This window comes from Megalops cyprinoides, chromosome 1 (assembly GCF_013368585.1).
Source record: "Megalops cyprinoides isolate fMegCyp1 chromosome 1, fMegCyp1.pri, whole genome shotgun sequence".
NCBI lineage: Eukaryota > Metazoa > Chordata > Actinopteri > Elopiformes > Megalopidae > Megalops > Megalops cyprinoides.
Window position 1 is genome coordinate 5,190,045 of NC_050583.1, and position 20,944 is coordinate 5,210,988.

The 20,944-nt window shown below is 44.6% G+C and overlaps 2 protein-coding genes across 3 annotated transcripts in view; both read left to right on the top strand.

The window, feature by feature from the left end:
* LOC118793867 (adhesion G protein-coupled receptor E2-like) overlaps window positions 1-2,278 on the top strand; it is a 24,596-nt gene extending 22,318 nt beyond the window's left edge. For both annotated transcript variants that reach the window (XM_036551995.1, XM_036551996.1), the window contains 3 exons: window positions 1-53; window positions 733-828; window positions 2,030-2,278. The exon at window positions 1-53 is cut by the window's left edge and continues 116 nt beyond it. In XM_036551995.1, the coding sequence (XP_036407888.1) occupies window positions 1-53; window positions 733-828; window positions 2,030-2,071 (191 nt within the window). In that variant the 3' untranslated portion in view covers window positions 2,072-2,278. The remainder of the gene's footprint in view (window positions 54-732; window positions 829-2,029) is intronic.
* Window positions 2,279-16,118: 13,840 nt separating this feature from the next.
* On the top strand, window positions 16,119-20,944 carry ptger1c (prostaglandin E receptor 1c (subtype EP1); the record flags this gene model as incomplete). Its single annotated transcript, XM_036539343.1, has 3 exons — window positions 16,119-16,943; window positions 18,049-18,237; window positions 20,843-20,944. Coding segments are annotated over 3 exons (1,116 nt in total), but the record flags the coding sequence as incomplete, so codon positions are not given.

Below are 20,944 nucleotides of genomic sequence, written 5' to 3' on the forward strand. Positions count from 1 at the left end.
ACAGCCTGCAGGGGGCACTGGTGTTCGTCATGCACTGTCTGCTGTCCAAACAGGTGAGCCCTGCCCCAGAGATGGAAACAAGGGACATTTTACAGTACGTTACATTACAGTACATTCATTTAGCAGATGTTCTTACCCAGAGCCACTTCCATCACAAGAGAGAAGAAATGCATACATTCAATACTGTCAGACCAGGCTAACAACACTCCCAGACTAGTTAGTGCGAGCACAACGCCATTCAAGCATTAGCACAAGTTAACTTGTCATAACCTGAAACTAGACAACCTAGAAAACTAAGGGAATTCAAGTACATATAAGCTACAATATATCGCACAGCCACTAGATCACAGTATCCGTGAACACATTGCGATACTACAAGTATCTACAAGTGCATAGAGTTGTAGACTGTATGTTAAACAGCCTATATACTTCAGTACAAGCTCTCTTCTGTGGGTTAAATATATATGTTACTGAAAGAACGGTAATAATTATCAATAGATCCAATTGATAGTGGCACCTGATCATTTCTGGCACATTTCCTAGACTGAACTGGAAAACTGGATTGCACTCCTTCAGGACCAAGAATTAAGACAAACAGCAATGTATCTGTTGGATGCCTGAATCTTGCAGCATCAGAATGCACATGAACAAACATATCGACCGTCTGTTTACAGTTGTCCTTCTTTTGGGAGTTTGTCTCAGACGCATGGTGCTCTCTGCTGCCCCCTCTAGGTGCGGGACGAGTACGCCAGGTTTCTTTCCTGCATCTGCATATCAGAGAAGAAGAAGTACTCAGAGTTCAGCACCAACCAGTCAAGTGGCGGCCAGGTACACCAATAAACACACAGACACACAGATAGTCACACACATGCACACAAACACACAGACACACACACACATACACACAAAAACACACAAGCACGCTTGCACACACACGCACGTACACACACACACACACACACACACACACAAAAACACACAAGCACGCATGCACACACACGCACGTACACACACACACACACACACAAAAACACACATGCACGCGTGCACACACACATCCCTTAATCCTCATAAGATCATGACCACACCACCACTGTAGCTGTTCTTTTCGTCTTTTTATGTAGCAACACACTGTAGCCATTACAAACCCTGTTCTAAGCTGTTTGCATCTCTTGTCTGTTTTACATTGATGGTCATTAGACAATTGGACAATAGTAGCATCTGAATAATTAAATAATTAAATTAAAATGATAAATAATAATATTTTAATATTATTTAAATATCATTTAAATTATATATATATATATATATATATATATATATATATATATATATATAATAACAAATATCATTTAAATAATATTTTAATAACATATTGAAACATTATAAATATTGTTAAATCATTAGCTATTAGTTGCTGTATAGTATATAGTCATTGTAAATAGTATATAGTTATTATATGTTCTCATTAGGTTTAGTTTGGTTTGATGCACAATACTGGGTTCACAGTCCAATACTGTCAAAATATTTTGTGCAAAATTTGAGAGGAAACATTTTGATTATGACTGAACAGGATTTCTTGTTTATTCCTGAGGTATAAAATGAGCAAAATAATGTTTTTGTAATACTGTTTTGTTATCATTAAAATGTATTGTTTGAAGTGCAAACTATGCAATCTCTTGTTGTACATATGTCTAAAGTAAATGACAAAAGTCAGCTTTTAAAGGCAGATGCCCACATTCAGAATGTATTTTCCAGTGTATGGCCAAGCAACATTGAACAAGTTTATTGTTGTATGCAATTGTTGTATTGTCCCTCTGCTGTTTGAACAATGTAATTACAACCGATTTGGATGTATTCCATGGAAGTTAGTACTGTGATTAGAAGACACAGTCTGTATCTGATTTCAGCTCCAGAATGTATGCCATCACGTTTTTGTATCACGATGTATCGTTTCGCAATATTTCCTAACACCCTTAGTGCATAGTCATTAGGTATATACTAATTTATACTCTTTCATATCTGATAGGCTTCAAGGAGTGCTAACAACACTGGAGAGTCACAGATTTGAAGCTTCAGCTATATACCTGCGATGGTTTGTGCTCTGACCTCCGGCCCTGCCATGACCCCTCCGTGACCCTAGTAAGGTGGAGGATGTCCTGAACAGCTGAGCACTTCACACCAGACTAGCTGAATCTGCGATATTTCAGCTTGCTTCATTATGTCCAGCGCCTTTCAGAGCTAAATCCTGCCCACTGCTTCATAAGATAGAAAATAATATATACATAAACATATATATAAATATCACAAGACTGTATTCTTTTTCAGTATTATCTATTTGAAATGTTTTTATACATAGATATGAATGTATGATGTCTGTCCCTAGTTAGGCTTGTCATTCTGTGAGACTGAGTATAGTGAGGAGGTCAGGGGGGTGGGGGGAGGGTGTTAATGCGTTCTTAAGGAATGGTACTTCATCTGATCTCTGATGAAAAAACAATCTCACCTCTTATCCTCTTGAAGAGGGCTATATGAAGCTGTCTTGTATGGGAAATTGTATTTATTTATGTGTTTGTGTGTTCGTGTGTGATTGTGTGATTGTGTGGTTGTGTGTTCGTGTGTGATTGTGTGATTGTGTGGTTGTGTGTTCGTGTGTGATTGTGTGTGTGTGTGTGTGTGTGTGTGTGTGTGTGTGTGTGCATTTTCTATGCTTGTAAAGTTTTGTAGAAAGCTTAAATCTGAACGACACCAGAGCCGGTCCACTTAAAGGGAACCGGGCTGGTCCCGTATCTTGTTGGCCCTCAGTGTGGACTGGGGTTTAACCAGTGGCACAGGGGAGCTTCCTGCCTTTTACTGTATTAGCCACGTCCCATTTCAGGAGATACATAATTTAGTCTCTGTATAGCAATATATTTAATTCTGTTTGTGAAAATAAATCCAATATATTCTCATATATAAATATATATATATTATTTGTATGAGTAATAATATATTGTGCATCAGGTAAAAAAAAATGTTTCATGAAAAATGTTTTCGACGATTGTATTAGTTACAATTGACAATTACAATTGCGTAATGTTTGATTTTGTCTTTGCGGGAGGGCATGGTAATAGAGGGTAAATCCGCAGCCAGCTGAAGGACTGTTCCAGGTTCTGCGTTCTCCAGCAGACCCTGTAGTAGTTATCCTTTCCAGTTGCCCCTTTGACAGGACAGATGGTCCTGAAGTGCCTCCTCCTGACTACGGCAGAAGCCTCTGACTTCCTCCCTTGCATAGCTGTGCAAAACTAATCTGTGCCATGACTTGGTATTGAAAATGCAAAAACAGATTTGAGTGTAAAACGATTTATATATTTATTTGTAAAAAAATGGGTTCTGAATAGAATTATTTGTAAAAAAAAAAAAAAAAAAAGAGAGAAATTTGATTTATTTTGCACCAACATATCGGTATAGTGATGAAACGTGTAAATATCTAAATGTTTTAACCTGTTATGTAAATTGCTGTTGATGTCCTCTGTGACATAAAAACATGTTGCAATTTCATTTTAATTGTTTTCACTTTTTTCTTTTACTATTCTTTGCATAATGTTTTTTGGACAAAAATGTAGATGTATTGTTTTTATTAATACTGATTTTTTGATGCTTTGGGTAAATCCCTGCCTTTACTTCAGATCTTATTTTTGTATATTGCTATTGTCTTGTTGTCAGAATGATAGACTATAGCAGTACATGTGTAATGTTATGGTTTTCATTCTGTTAGGGCTGGGACACTGTCACCAAGTTACATCACAAGACCATTCCACAACCAGGTCATGTCAGCACCAGTCAAATGTTTGGACACACCTACTCATAGAAGGGCTTTTCTTTTGTTTTTGTTTTTTTTTTACTGTTTTCCACATTTTAGAATAATAGTAAAGACATCAAAACGATGAAATAATACAAATGGAATTATGCAGTGACCAAAAAATTGTTAAACAAATCAAAACTCTTATATTTTAGATTCTTCAAATTAGCCAAAAAATATTTTTTCAAATTAAAACTTATTTTGAAAAGAAATTCATGAATCACTCTCATCAACTTCACTATTTATATTTGTCTAAGAAACAAACTTCAAGTATAATTATGTAGTTCAAAATGTCTTTGAATGCTTGTTTCCCATTATCTCAATCAGGTCTGTCCGAACTTTTGACTGGTACTGTAGGTACGTGTCTCTGAACGCGTGGGCACTACAAGCAGACAGATGTTTCAATGGAATCAGAAGATTTTTCTACACCCAGAAACATGGGTGACATTGGTGAAATTGGTGAAATTAGTGAATTTGGTGAATTTGGTGCATTCACAGTTCTAAGAATGGTGAACATCAGTTAATCCTGGTTGCATCAAACAAATCCTTAACCCACAGACCTGCCTCACCTGTCACCTTCCCCATCATCATGGTATCATATCTGTCACCTGTGTGAGCTTTCCATATCAATTCTAGCACCTGTGTGGCATACCTGTCACCACTGTGACCCTTCTTTTCTATGTCTCTTACCTGTGTGACCTGTCTGTGCCACAAACCTCGCACACACACACCTTTGACTTGACCGCTTTAGTTTTCCTGGAAGTGAGGTGCAAATATTAGAAATGTTACATTCAGTGCCTTGTTCATGAAATTTGGCTTGCTGCCATATCTAGATTTTTTGTGCCAACCTAAGAGAACTATGTTTGTGGATTTTATTAATAAAAGTTATATTTTGTATGCATTTTTTGTCATCTTGTTGTCTTTTATTTTTTCTTTCTGAGAAGATGATACACATCAGCCTTAAACCCCAGCAGGGAGTATGTTTTTAAAGTTGTGCGGTGGGGTAGTGCATCTTCATCTCACCTGTTTCACTTTTGCAGCTTTTCTCAATACCACTTTCTCACAGTAATGGATACTAAGGCAAAAAACAGAAAATCATCCTTTCGAAGCTGTGGATTTTTGGCAAAAATATAAGTACGGTCTCACTTTTTCCACACAAATCGATACCAAAACCACACGTTTACGAAAAACTTCACACAAATCCCAGCGCTTAGCTCAAATGCCAGCTTTAGAGCCTCTTAGCTCCGTGTTAAACTCACATGATTTCGAGCGTAAAGCGCTGATGGCGATTGCCTAAATTCCTCAACCTGGGAGAGTTGGAGGAAGAGCAGGAAGGAAGAAGCATTTTGTTTGAAATGAGATGACAGCAACCGTTCTGAACGGTTCTGTGATTAGCTCAGAGGAGCTCACGGCCTCAGTGGTGTTCCTCCCAAATACCCTCCTTCTCCTATCTCTATGGCCGCTTCTCAATGGTAGCTCTGCCAGACCCAGCAGCTCTTTCCAAGGTGTACAGTCATCTGTCTGTACAGGTATACAGAACCTTCGCTGTGATGAAGCTACCAGAACTCAAAGGCTGTATGTCAAACAAAATAATAAAAAAAAGCTTTTTTTTCTGCCATTTGCAGTGGAGCAAACTGTGACCATGATGTTCAAGATTGCACTGATGCCTGTGCCAGATTGTACTGGAGATTAGTGTGCAATAGAGTCACAGGGTCACAGTAAACAGCTATGAAAGACAGAAGGCCTTTTGCTGTTAGTGTTTTAATTGTATTGCACCTTTGTGAAATGGTTGATAATGTGAGCTTTTCAAGTGATGAAAGAAACAGCAGAAAAGAAAAAGAAATATGCCTGGTTTGCGTGACTGAGGGATGCAGTATTTATGTGTTCGAAAAAGTGTGTGTGCCTGTGTGTGTGGGGGTGCGTGTGTGTGTGTGAGAGGGAGAGAGATGGAAAGAGAGAGAGAGAGAGAGTGAGAGAGAGTCCGATGATGAGATATATATACGTAAATATATAGAGGAGTACTCTCTGAACGCATGCTTAGGTCTATGGTGTGTTTCCCTGTGTGTTTGAGAGCTAACATGAGATATAGAGAGAGTATATGTGTGTGTGTGTGTGACAGAGAGAGAGAGAGAAAGAGAGAGAGAGAGAGAGACAGAGAGAGAGGGAGAGAGAGAGAGAGGGAGAGGGAGAGAGAGAGAGAGAGAGAGAGAGAGACAACATTGGCCCCATTGCATTGTGGTATCTCTACAATGTGCATTGTGAGAGTGAGGAAAGGAAATAACATTATTTAATGGAAGTGCTTATCTTTTTCAGCGCAAGCCCGTAATGGAAGAAAATCTGTGTTCTTATCCTACTGGGTGATGATCTCACCTCTGCTCAGCCCTGGGAAGCTGTGCTCCACTTCCTTCTCTCGATTTTCTCTCTTCCTTTCATCCCATTTTCTCTCTCTCCACTCGGTCTTTGTGGATTAAGGGGTGATCACCTCGCTGGTGGAATGACACAGTGCCGCTCGGCTGATAGAAAAAGCCCCTTCGCCTGTCTGATACAGGGAGCCCTGTCAGATCTACTCATTAAGTGCAACATAGTCATAAGGAGCAGGGCTCAGAACTGTGAGGTTGCTGGTTCAATTCCCTGCTGGGGCACTGCCGCTGTTGTCTTGGGCAAGGCAAAACCCAGAAAGTTTGTACATTTCCATCTATGTAAATGGATAATATGTAAAAACTGTAACCCATGTAAGCTGCTCTGGTTAAGAGCATCTGCTGTGCTTTTTGTTACATACACCAAGGATTAAAGTAAGCACGCAGTCCTCTATTCATTTGCTTTTATTTGCAGAAAAAAGTATGCAGGTTTTCTGAGCCAGTTGGACTGAATAATCTCTCAGAGCTTGGATAAATTGATTGCCCCACTTATCAAAAGAATAGAGCCTTCATGCTCTCACCCATTAGTGTGCTGGAGGCTGGAGGCCCACACATCATCATACTCATGGTTGTCACTATCACGGTTACCTGCCAGCAAATTCACAGGGGCCCGGATATTTTAATTAAATAGATATGATAATACATCATATCATACGGCATATTATAAACACTGGCTTTCATTCATGTAAATACCCTTCATGTGCAGTACTTGTCTCACCTCTACCTTTTATTTTTACAGTTTGTGATATAATCACACAGCATGGTCCCAGTGAGTTATACCTCCCTGTGAGAAAAGTTTCCTTTTTTCCATTCTAAATGCAAACTGCAGTGCAAACAAGTGTGTAACTATTGCCATTCAATTTCACCTGATTTGCTGCCATGTTTAGGGTAAAGCATAAGGTTAGGGTTTGGTTTTGGTAAATGAAACTATCAAATTAACACACATGTTTTCGCAGCATGCTAATTTGATAGATCCATTTAACGAATCCAAAAAGTGACTGTACATTCAGTGTTGGTGAAAGCTTAAGTGTCATTACTTCAGCTCGATGATTTCAACAGGTGGTGGTACCCTTCCTCTCTTGTAAAACCGTCTGCCAAATGACTACATTCAATACATAAGTATCCATTGACCATAACATTTACATTTATTCATTTGGCAGACGCTTTTATCCAAAGCGACTTACATAGGTTACAGTTCTTTACAATGTTATACGTTTATCCAGCTGGATACTTACTGAGGCAACCGTGGGTTAAGTACCTTGCCCAAGGGTACAGCATCAGTGTCCCAGCGGGGATTGAACCAGCAACCTTTCGGTTACGAGCCCTGCTCCTTAACCACTATGCTACACTGCCGCCCATAAAAATGCAAATATGGGCTCATTAAAACTGAATTTAACTATAAGCCCCTCGTTCACTCGTACTCACACTACACACACTCAGGGTCTGTAATCAAAGTTTGTGGAGGCATCTGGCAAATATCTGTAGGAGCATCTGGCAACCCTTGATCAAGCAGGCAATGGCAAACTGAAGAAGCATCTGCCTGAAGCATCCAGGTAGGTCACCTCACACCTGACAGTGCCTGTGCTGAGAGAGGGCCAGGTGATGAAGGGAAGAAAACATCGGAGGAAGAAAGAGAGGGTGACATTAAAAACGGGATATGAGAGGAAAAGGGAGAGAATATAGAGAAAGGAATCGGAAAAAAAGAGCGAGAGGGGGAGAAATTATTGTGTATCTGAGAGTGTGAGAGGGAGAATAGGGATGGGTGGCTGCTGTGTCAGTGAGAGAGAGAAAGACTAGGAGAGGTAGGGAGAGAGCGAGAGCAAAGAGAAAGAGAAAGGGGGGGCAGCAGATAAATCTGAGTAGAGGAGATGAAATAAGAGCGAAGACCACGCAGGTTTCAGACAGAGAAGAAAGAGGAGACATTCACGAGAGAGACAAATAGAAGGAAAGACAACACAGGAGAGAAAGAGAGACAGAGAGGAAGAGAGAGGGGAGAGAGGGGAGAGACGGGGGAGAGGAGAGGGACTCTTCACTGAAGATTCTTCGCAGACTGCTTCGCTGAAGTCGACAGGTGATTGACGCAAAGGGGATCATACCCCTCCTCCACAGGTTGGAGCATCACTCTTACCTGTGGCTGGTGCCTGTCACCCAAGAGGCTTTGGGTATGTGAGATAACGAGTCATGTGGCATTTCTGGTTGATGAGTAACATCGGCGCAACATGGCAGTAACGTGGCAGTAACGTTCGTGACGCAGCAGCGGTCTGCGGTCTGGAGGAGAGGGCTTCCACTGCCAGGAGCTGGAGCCAGAGTCTGAGCCATCACCCCTGGGGTCACATAGAACGCCTGCCCAGACCAACAGCCTGGGTGACTCCGATGCGGTAGGATTTCAACTTTCACTACATTGTGCTCTCAGTCTACTTTTTTAAACGCCTACACACACACACACACACACACACACACACACACACACACATCACTCTGGAGACACTTGCTATTGTCTGTCTCAATTGCATTTAACAGGTTTATTGAAAAGCCCCTGAAATTAGTTAATGTTACATTTAACTTTGACTCTGGCATTTAAATGCAAGCATTATATTTTATATCTTATTAGCCATTGGCTACAGTTAGTTGCAAAGAAACCTGTTGTTTCTAAGCTATGTGGCATGTTTTTGGTTTGTAACTAGTTAAATATGATTTTTTAACTTCAGTTCCATTTGTGAAAATTGTAGTTGCCTAATAATGCATTCAGTGAAGAATAAATGGTCTAAAAAACTGATATCATTTTGGCTAGAATGTTTAGAGCAATATTGAAATTACGTACAAGATAAAAGAGTGCAAATTGACTTGCATTTGAATTGCTTGAATTGCTTTGTATAACAGTGAAGTTGCAACATCACAAGTGTATGCGACTTCAGTTGTGTGTAAATAGTTTCTAAAGGACAAATATTGGATAAATCCAGGCATAAAATTAGTTATGAGTTTGAAAATGAGAATATTACTGGGTTTGATTTGCATTCATATGTATCTCTTCTCCTATCACTAGTACAAACAAACCTATTTTGAGTTACTCTGCTAAGATATTAATACTGATAGGGCACCCCCACATCCCCACACATATTGCCCACACACACACACGTGTGTGTGTGTGTGTGTGTGTGTGTGTATGTATATATACAACTAGGGTCCAAAATTATTGGGACACCTGGGCATTTTGTGGTTAAGTGTGGATTTGTCCATGTAGCTATTAGTTTTATCACTCGAACCTAATTTATGGTGTGGCAAAAACAGTTACAAGTTTTGGCAACTATTAACATTTTCAAAACATCTCTTTATGTGGTTAGGGCACGATTGCCTGATGACTACCCTTATTTCCAACATTTTAATAATATGTATGACATTAATTCTGCCAAACAAACTGACAATTCCATGACATTAACTTAATTTTAAAAGGTAACTACATACTTATTGAGTGCAGACAAGTGAACAAAAATGACCATCACTTCAATTAGGCCTAATTGAACGTTGCCCTGCCCTCTAATTGAACACTCATACTGAAGCCTATATAAACCTAACAAAGTTGGAACATGGTCACAGAAAATAAATAAATATGACTTTCCCAATGTCTGATGGAATATGCAGCAAAAATATTGTTGGTTTTCAGAAAAAAAAGTGAGTATCCCAATAATTTTGGACCCCAGTGTATATATACATATATATATATATATATATATATATATATATATATATATATATATATATATATACAGTATGTGTGTGTGCGTGTAATAATTATTTGTAATACTTTATCTTATATTCTTAAATTAAAATTCTTAAATTCTCTTTTTAACTTTGAAACAGGAACAACACTGTCGTGCTTTCTTGTCTGGCCAAATCCACATGACAAGCACAGCACAGTGCTGCTGCTTGAATCAAATTTAAGCATGGTGCTGTCTACAGTCTGCAACAATCGATCACAGAGCTGCTGCAGCATTGTTAGCTTAACAACAGTAAATGACTTTCAGAGACAATCTCAACTGTTGAGCTGTGTACTGGATTTCATCAAGTAATACTAAGGTTCAAGGAACAGGGGACGTGCTGTATTTATGGGTGAAAGAGATGGAGAAGAGATCAATGAAAAGCACACTATTACCTAATCAGGGAGAGGGGGTAACTGATCTGGAATCAGCAGTACTCCACCTGTCTCTCTCACTGATTACAATGTACTGCCCAGTTTAGGAGGCGGAGCTCCGGTTCTTGTCTCTGTCACTGAATGGAGCGCATATCCCAGTGCTGGGGGGGTGGAGCTCCTGCCCTTGTTTCTGTCGCTGATTGGAGCATATAGCCCAGTGCTGAGGGCGGAGCTCTGGTATTTGTCTCTGTATTATTCAATCGTATACCCTAGTGCTGGGGGGGGGGGGGGGGGGGGGGGCTCCGGTCCAAGTCTCTGCCACTGATTGGAGCACATAACCTAGTGCTGGGCAGGGGGGGGGGGGGGGGGGGCAGAGAGCTCCTGTCCTTGCCTCTGTCACTGATTGGTGTGTATTACCCAGTGTGGGTGGGTGGAGCTCAAGCCCCTGTCACTGACTGGAGTGCAAAGCCCGGTGTAGTGGGTGGAGCTCCCTACCCAGGTGACAGGTTTGTCTGTGGGCTTTCTAGGTGGGGTCTGAAAGTGTCTCTGCAGAAGCTGAGGTCTTCTTGACCCCTCTAAAACAGACCCAATGATGAAAGCTGCGGTCAGACACGACCGCAGGCTACAGGGGATTTAATTACAGCCGGCGGCTCTGCGATAAGTGATTGAAATGAGTGACTGTTCATTGCAGTCGTCTGCTGTTAGTTTTACGAGCCGCTCTGATGGGGGAGGTAGGGGGTGGGGGGGTGGGGGGGGTATGAACTTTGCAGAAGAGCGGCCTTGACTCTGCTTTGCAAACGTCGCTGGAGTTGGCAGACTGGGTGTGCAGGGAGACTCAGCCAAATGGACAGCTGTCCAAATCCCTCCCCACCTCTCCTGGTTGCACGTCCTCAACTCTATTACACCATCCATTCCCCAGAAGAGGACGGGTATCCCCTGAAGGATACACCTGGTCAAAACGTGTAGTTTCCCAAAGTAAGGAGTGCTTCAAAATGAAGCCTGCTCTCTATGGGGTTTTTTTATGTTTTTGTTCCTGATTGTGAGCACAACAATAAGCTCTCCATGTAAGCAAATCTGTCACTGCAGTAAAACACCTTAGCAATAAAATCTAATGATGATTCATGAGGCTTCCAGGCACCAAGGCAGCTTGGATGACAGTTTACACTTACATTTACATTTCTTCATTTGGCAGACACCCTTATGTAGAATGAATTACAAAACGTGCTGTTGCAAATATGGCACTAATGACTCAGTATCTGTGCGGCTACTTTCCCAAGCTTATTGAATCCAATTTTTGTCAGTTGCTCCTGGTAAGAGCGTTTGCCAGACCAATCAATGCAAATGTAAAATTTCTTCCCAGCAGCCTTTGCTGGTACCTGGAAGCCGTGGTCTTTGCATGGATGAATTATGTTTTTTAACTATTATTGTCACCAAGGTGCCTTATTTCAGTGATAGATTTGGGGGAACAGGCACCCCCAGTCTGTGCTGAGCACAGAACCTGGCCTTGGGTGTTGAATGAGCTATTCTGGTAGCTCTGGTCCCCTCTCAGCCATCTAACAGAGAGGAAAGGCCACTGATTCCTGATGAGTGCTGATAGTAGGGGGTGGGGGTGTGTGAGTGCTGGGGGGGGGCTGGGCAGGAAGAGAGAGCAGGGTCACTGTAGCCCTAACAGGGAGCCATTACAGTGAAGAAGAGCCATAATGTCTGGTATTGCTGAAAAGGACAGTGGCAATGGCAAAGTGAAGGACAGCCGCTCTTGTGGTATAAGTGAGGGGTGGTGTGGGGGTGGGGGGGAGACTTGGACTTGAAACTGACTTTTGTGAAACAAATGGAGGTGAGACTCCCTCAGTCCTAATATTTGCCCCCCCCCCCCCCCCACACACACACACACTCCCCTCCTCTCCCCTTCCACAGCCTCTCCACTGACTCTCCACAATTGGGCTAATGATAATGGCACCTTGCTGTGCAATGTAATCCAGCATACAGCACCCTAATGTTCCGACCTTATCACTCTATACTGTGTGTGTGTGTGTGTGTGTGTGTGTGTGTGTGTGTGTGTGTGTGTTTGCCTGTGTGCATGTGTTTGTGTGTGTGCAATTATTTGTTTGCATGTGTGTGTGTGTGTATTCGTGTGTGTGTGCGTGCGTGTGAGTATGTGTGTGTGTGTGTATTCGTGTGTGTGTGCATGCGTGTGAGTATGTGTGTGTGTGTGTGTATTCGTGTGCGTGTGAGTATGTGTGTGTGTGTGTGTGTGTATTCGTGTGTGTGTGCGTGCGTGTGAGTATGTGTGTGTGTGTGTGTATTCGTGTGTGTGTGTGTGTGTGTTTGCCTGTGTGCATGTGTGTGTGTATTCGTGTGTGTGCGCGCGCACGTGTGTGTGTTTTGGTGGTGAGGATGTGCCAGCTGGACCAGAGATGTATTGCCTCTGGATATCATTCTCCTCCTCAGTGCCTGGCTATGGAGATAAGCCATATCAATCTCCCATCAGACACTGCTTTTCCATCCTGCCACATCCTGCCAGCAGTCTGTCACATAGGCCTGTCTATCTACAGGAGTGGGCACTGCCCTCACATCAAACCCAAGATTGTGCTCACACCGTACACAGCTCACACTAAACCCCAGACTCTACTAACACCATACACACAGCTCACATCAAACCCAAGACCCTCCTGATACCATACACAGCTCACCCAAACCCCATACTCTACTAACACCATACACACAGCTCACATCAAACCCAAGACCTTACTAACACCATACACAGCTCACATCATACCCAAGACCCTACTGACACCATACACAGCTCACATCAAACCCAAGACCCTCCTGACACCATATACAGCTCACATCAAACTCAGACTCTACTCACACTATACACAGCTCACATCAAACCCAAGACCCTACTGACACCATACACAGCTCACATCAAGCTCATTCTCTACTCACACTATACACAGCTCACATCAAACCCAAGACCCTACTGACACCATACACAGCTCACATCAAACTCATTCTCTACTCACACTATACACAGCTCACATCAAACCCAAGACCCTGCTCACACTATGCACAGCTCACACCAAACCCCACACCCTACTAACACCATAAGAATCTCATCAGCTCATGTCAGGGCCAAGGTCTCACTTCCAAATCCATTAATAAGGGTAAATTCCGATAATGAACATCACTGTTAGGCTCTGTGTGTATACTAGTGCGCCAGAGGCTGGTAGAGGCCTTACGGTTGCTCTTACGGTTCCTTGTTCATGCCGTTTCCTTTCCCCTGTGTTGTGCTCACCTTGGGACTGCTTTGTTTTTGGCCTGAATGCTGATGTGTTGCTTGCTATTCCGCACCCACCCGCTTGTTCTTTCAGGCTTTTGCGATATGCATTACAAGTGTTTCACCGCGAATTCCTCATGGGGGTAGGAGCGTTCTTGCCAAATTAATAAATAATAGCAATAAAAACAGTGAAGTATTGTGAAGAGTCTGCTGTTCCCATCCAAATGAGAAAACTTTTTTTTTTGTAAAGGCATGGCCATCAGTACTGTAAGGTGCATTAATCCTTGTGTCTTGATAAAGACCCGGAATTTATGTGGTACCTCTATGAGTACAGCTACATTGGCTGGGTCTCTGCATAAAGCAGCTCAGGCACTTGCATGCTGACGGCAGGCTACAGCGATGTGGCTGCAGAAACATGCATGCAGTTTCCACCGATGGCTGCCAACCTCCATAAATGATAAGATCTCCTGCGAAGTGAGGAATCATTTATTTCTTTTAATGCATCAGAGCCCACAGTGTGTTCAGTGTGCCACGTACTGCAGCGAGGGACGAGCTGGACCGGGCCGAGCTTCACGTCCTCCTCGCCATGCCTCCCGTGTTCCCTTGCATGGAGGCATGAGTGCAGCATGGGGTTCTGGGTAACGAGGACCCGGGGGTCACACGAGCTGGTCGCCAGTGGTTTCACTATTTACCGCTGCATTCATCCAATTCCCGGGTGTGTGCACATTTGTGTGTGTGTGTATGTGTGTGTGTGTGTGTGTGTGTGTGTGTGTGTGTGTTTGCTTGCAAACAGTATTTACTCCAACATAAAAGAAGTAGTATCTTATGTGTTCAGAGAATTGTTTTACCCACTTACAGCCAGGGTTTTTGGGAAATAGCATTTTAGGCCAAACCTTGCAGGAGCGGTGTGTCATTGGCAGGAGCGGTGTATCATTGTGTTGGCTGTTTGCAAGTTATTATGGTCAGTGTGTTTTTGATATCTGCCATGGTGAGTTCTACCTCACTAAGGGAAAAATACAAGAGTAAAAATAGTAAATAATGAAATTACCGTTGTTTGCACTTACAATACTGCATATGGAACGTTTGAAGGAGGTTTACAGCAGGCTTCTGAATGGTTCAGTCAGCAAGGAGCTCATTTTGAGTAAAGGCTGAGTGGATGTGACTTAGGCTTGAAACCAGCAGTGTCATCAATTACCAGGGGCAGTGGATCAAACTGGCTTTGTTCTCATGGGGTAGAAGGGTGGGCAGGGTATGCCGGTTTCTTTGTCTCACCTGTGATCAGGCATCCTCAAATTCATCAGACACCCACAACTTACTTAGGTGACATCAGTAGTATAGGGCCTATCCTCCAATAGGTGCCCATTTCACTGTGGTGCACCGTGTAGCTTCTGTGGAAAATAGCCATCAGCAGCATTCAAATGTACAGGAGGACTGCCTTCATCTCCACTTCATTGCTCTGCACAGTTGCTGAAAGGGGAGATGAAAGAGACAGCCTTAATGCACACATTACAAAACTCAAGGGCTGAACAACAGATCGAACTGTATTAGGGGTGTTTCTGGCTCAGACGATGTTCAACCAGTGATGAATGAACAGTGGTTAATGAACATTTTTTCTCCTCTTAACTGAATTAATTTGTTCGGCACTGTCGCTGGAGCCATCACCCTTACTTGCTCGATCGCGGCTGTTTTTACACCGAAGAGGAAGAGCTTCTGGCTTTCCTGCCCTAAATGTTGTTGTTGCTGGTTGTTTTTCATTTTAATTGCTGAGCACTGACATGTCTTTCTAAGTGAATGCCATTACGTGGTCAGTCTGCCATTACATTACATATTGTTGTCATTTAGCTCTTATCCAGAGGAACTTACATAGGTTGCAATTTGATCAATTTATGCAGGTAGTTATATGCTGGAAGCAATTTTAGGTTAAGCACTTTGTCCAAGGGTGCAGCAGCAGTGACACAGCGGGGAATCAAACCAGCAGCCTTTCGGTGATGAGTCCTCCTTTGCCACTTCTCACCTGAACCGCACCTCACCTGAACACCTGCAACACTACCAACAATTTCCAATGTCTTAAACTTTATTTTCCTTTAAAATTTTCAAATCTATGGTTTCATGCACTCATGATATCTCTACCACCTATCTTGTACTTTGTCCGGCCAACTTTTGAAACTTGTTCATGCAGCACTTCTAATATTGTTGGCTCCTTACATGGCTATTTGCTTGTGTTGTACTTTGCCTCACTTGTAAGTTGCTTTGAAGAAAAGTGTCTGGCAAATGAATAAATGTAAACATTGCAGCACAGTGCTGCTTCCTGTGTGCAATGGCAGAATTGAGTGGAGTCGATGTCTCTGGTCTCTTTCAGGTGGTCTGAGCTCTTGCGCCTCTGTCAACATGACTGACGAGTCCCCCTCCTCTTCCCCCTCCTCCTCTACCTCCTCCTCCTCCTCCTCCCTCCTCGGTTCCTCCTCCCCGAACGTCACTGCCCCGACCGGCTCTGCCCTGCTGGCTCTGGGGATGTCCTGCTTCACCATGACCCTGGGCGTGCTCTCCAACCTCACCGCCCTGGGCATCCTGGCCCGGGCATCCACCCATTTCCGCCGCCGGTCCAAGGCTCCCTTCCTCCTCCTGACGGGGGCGCTGCTGCTCACCGACCTGGGGGGTCACCTGATCCCAGGGGCGCTGGCACTGCACCTCCACCTGTCACGTGGGCGGGGCCGGAGCCGGCCAGCCCGGGAGCTGTGCCAGCTGTTTGGGGCTTGCATGGTGTTCTTCGGCCTGTGCCCCCTCCTGCTGGGGGGCGCCATGGCGGTGGAGCGCTGCCTGGGCATCACCCGGCCCCTCTTCCACTCCGCGGCGGTCACGGCTGCCCACGCCCGCCTGGCCGTGGCCCTGCTGGCCTCCCTCGCCCTCCTGCTGGCGACGCTCCCCCTGCTGGCTGTGGGCAGATACACGCCACAGTTCCCCGGCACCTGGTGCTTCCTCCCGCTGCACGGCCCGCTCTCCGCCGCCGACGCCGGCCTGGCGCTGGCCTTCTCGGGCCTGGGGCTGGCGGCGCTGGCGCTCTCCCTGTTCTGCAACACCCTGAGCGGGCTGGCACTGCTGCGGGCCCACCTGGCCCCGTGGGGGTCCCGCTCGGCTCGCAGCGGGGCAGGGCGGGGCTGCCACCCGGTCAGGGTCCGGCCGTCCTCCTCCTCGTCCTCCGCCCGGTCGCTGGACACGGAGATGATGGCGCAGCTAGCCGGGATTACCATCGTGTCCTGCGTCTGCTGGACTCCTTTCCTGGTGAGTTCGGGTTGGAATGACGTAAGGAGGTAAGGAACGGCTCGTAACCGAAAGGTTGCTGGGTTGATTCCCCGCTGGGGCACTGCTGCTGTACCCTTTGGGCAAGGTACTTAACCCCGAACAGGTTCATTGGTATCAATTCTTCTGTGAATTATTTGTTTTATTGTTAATCAGGGAGGATAAAGGGGAACAGGTTGAAAGTAATGATTTAAAGGTAATGTTTCAGCCTACCCTGTTTCCAGCTCACCAGCCGCAACTGGAATGTGGGTAGGGTCTGGGGTGGACAACATACTTAAGTGAAATGTAAATTGAACTGGAAATACTGTTGACCTCCCTGTTAAAAATCGCTTTTAAAAGGACATATGATGTGGTCTGTATAGACCACCCTGCATAGTATTGTCTTCAATTGCCACAGTCCCACTTGCATGTAGAGGGGCATTGAACATCTTATGTTGCAAACTACTGCCATCTTGTGGACAAAAACAATTACTACAAAAGGTTGCCAACAGAGAGAGTGAGGCAGGATGAAAACAGCTAGCGATGAAGTCACCTCTTTGTTGCGCAGCGTTTGAAACTTTTAATCCAGTTATAATTTCAGGCAAGATTACGCAAACCCTACACAGCACAAACTGAGAACCTGTTTAGAGTTTTACTTCCCAATGTTTTTATTCCCCTCTACTCATTTATATATATATATATATATATATATATATATATATATATATATATATATATATATATATATACATACATATATATATATATATATATATATACAGTATGTTACACACATCCAGTATGACATTACTATCATTTAGCGCATGCCCTTATCTAGAGCAACGGCAACATAGGTTACAGTTTTTACACGTTATCCATTTATACAACTGGATGTTTACTGAAACAATTCTGGGTTAGATACCTTGCCCAATGTTACAGCGGCAGTGCCCAAGTGTATAATCAACCCAGCAACCTTTCAGTTACAAGCCCTGCTCCTTACCGCTATGCTACACTAACTACACTAAAAAATATTGGGTTAAATGCAAGTCCTGTACATACCGCTACCTTTTCTTTCCTCTCATATTCTCTCTCCATCCCTTTCTCCCAGTTCTTAGTCTCAGTATCGGTGTTGCAGTTCTACCTTGGTTCCGGACACGGTGGTTTGGACCGTCCGTACGAGCGGCAGGTTCTGCTGAGCCTGCGTCTGGCCTCCTGGAACCAGATCCTGGACCCCTGGGTTTACATCCTGCTGAGGAGGGCGGTGCTGCGCAGGCTGTTCCAGTTGCTGCAGCCGGGAGTGTCCACGCTGACACACAACAGCTCCTGCGCAGACTCATGCAGCCAGAGCACCAGCACATCCAGGCAGAACTCAAGCACAGAGAGGTTCAGCACTCACACAGGCAGAAAGAGCACCGACACACAGAGATTCAGGACTGACACAGGCAGAACGACCACTGACATACACATACAGAGCACTAACACAGGCATACACAGCACTGACACAGGCAGAAAGAACACTGACACACAGAGATTTAGGACTGACACAGGCATGCACAGCACTGACACAGGCATACACAGCACTGACACAGGCATACACAGCACTGACATACACATACACAGCACTGACACAGGCATACACAGCACTGACACAGGCATACACAGCACTGACACAAGCATACACAGCACTGACACAGGCATACACAGCACTGTCATACACAAGGAGAACACTGATACACACAGACAGAATGCCAACACACAGATACAGCGCACTGACACAGGCAGACAGAACACACACACAATCAGAGCACTGACTCAAAGGGTCTTAACCTGATTTTTTGCTACATGATCTGTCAGATTACTTCCCTATTTACCTATCGTGTGAACCATCATGACTTTAGCTCTTTATATTTTTTATCTGATAGGCAGATCACACACAGGAGACTTTACCATGGAGAGAGATTCGACACTGAGTATAAATTGTATATCAGTCAGATTTATGCCATGGATTTAATTCAGTACAGCCAGCAAAGAGAGGGGGCTGTGAGCACAGGCAAATACAGCATCCTAGGTTGAGTTCCACTGGAATGAAAACCAGGGCTGTGAGCATGGTGATCTCTTTACAAACGCTCTTAAACTGACTGCTCTTTTCACCACCCTCTCACTGTACTCAACCCCTCTCATATATTTTGTGCCTCTTTTTGTATTATTTTCTGTCAGGTTCCTAACCTCCGCCTCTGTGTCATCCCTCCATCCTCTCTCCACCCCCCCCCCCATCTCCCACCCCATCCCCCACTTTCCCTCGTTCGATGCGGTCAGACAATGGCCTCCTTCTGATGCTGTGAGCTCAATGGGTTCCAGTGTTTCCCTCACACACTCACCCTGGCCACCACTCAAATGAAACCCATCTCTGCTTGGTCTCCATGGCGACTGCCACAGGCCTGCTCCCCAAGCCCAAACCGCACAGAGTGGCCCCCCACCCCCCCAACCCCGCCCACCACACATACACATATACATACACACACACACACACACACACATCAGGCTCAGTGCCAGGAGAAAATACAGAGGGGTACAATTGCAATCCACAGGGGTGCACAAAAAGTCATAAATACTATGTAGACATTGGCATTTAAGGAGTCAACTGGGGGTGCAATGCACCCCTAAGCACCCCCGTAGCACCAGGCCTGATACAAACACACACACACACACACACACATATATACAGTGCCCTGTTCCCTAAAAATTCCAACATCCCCACCAGTGTAACTCTGTCAAAGGCTGCTCCTCCTATGTGTGTGTGTGTGCACGCGCATGCGTATGTGTGTGTGTGTGTGTGTGTGTGTGTGTGTGCGCAAGTGTGTGTGTGCGCATGTGTGTGTGTGTCTGTGTGTGTGTGTGTGTGTGCGCAAGTGTGTGTGTGCGCATGTGTGTGTGTGTCTGTGTGTGTGTGTGTGTGTGCACAAGTGTGTGTGTGTCTGTGTGTGTGTGCACGCGCATGCGTATGCGTGTGTGTGTGTGTGTGTGTGTGTGCGCAAGTGTGTGTGTGCGCATGTGTGTGTGTGTCTGTGTGTGTGTGTGTGGTGTGTGTGAGTGTGTGTGTGTGTGTGTGTGTTGGTTGTGCATGTGCCTGTGTGTGCGTGCGTGTGCATGCGCGTGTGTGTGTGCCTGTGTGTGTGTGTGCGTGTGTGTGTACGTGCGCGTGCCTGTATGTGTGTGTGTGTGTGCGTGTGTGTGCACGCGCATGTGTGTGTGTGTGTCTGTGTGTATGTACTTGTGCTGCTCTTTCTGTGCATGTGGAAACATGCATGCTGCTCTATGTGTAGATACAAAAGCATGCAACTAAGCATAGTAGTGTGTACAGTATGTGGTGATAGCCGTATGTGAATCTACCTGTCTGCACGGCTTAGACCCAAAGGCCCATGCAGTTGTCCTCCTTCACTTCAAATAAACAACATAATTACAGCGATGTCAGTTGTCTGTGGGTTGTTTTATCAAACTCTCTTGCAATAACAGGTCAGTATATATTACCCTGTTAACACTTCATTTAACTCTCAAATAGCATGTTGGAGCTGGATCGAGCATAACTGGATCAAGTGGATACCCGTGCGACCAATATCAAAAATCACACAGAACAAAACAGGTTGGACTGGCTGAAACTGCTGAGTAACTTTAACTGTATGTTGATCTGAAGACTCTAAAATATTTTTTCTAAAACTTTAGATGGTCGCGATGTTGCGAGCATCACAGCGTGACCCCTGGCACTAATATTATTACAAAACTGCCAGACGGCAGCGGTCGAGCGGTGGCGAAATACCGGCAACGCTCACTGAAAATTACACAGACTGCGTCACAGCCTTTCGGCGAATGGAGTCCGTGCTGGAGCTGACGGGCATCCACCACAGCCAATGGAAGAGCTGGACAGGCCGCCCGGCGGAGAAAGGGTGGGCGGTGAAGCGGTGGGCGTTGCTCCGAACAGCAGCGCAGAGATGGGTGGGTGCGAGTGA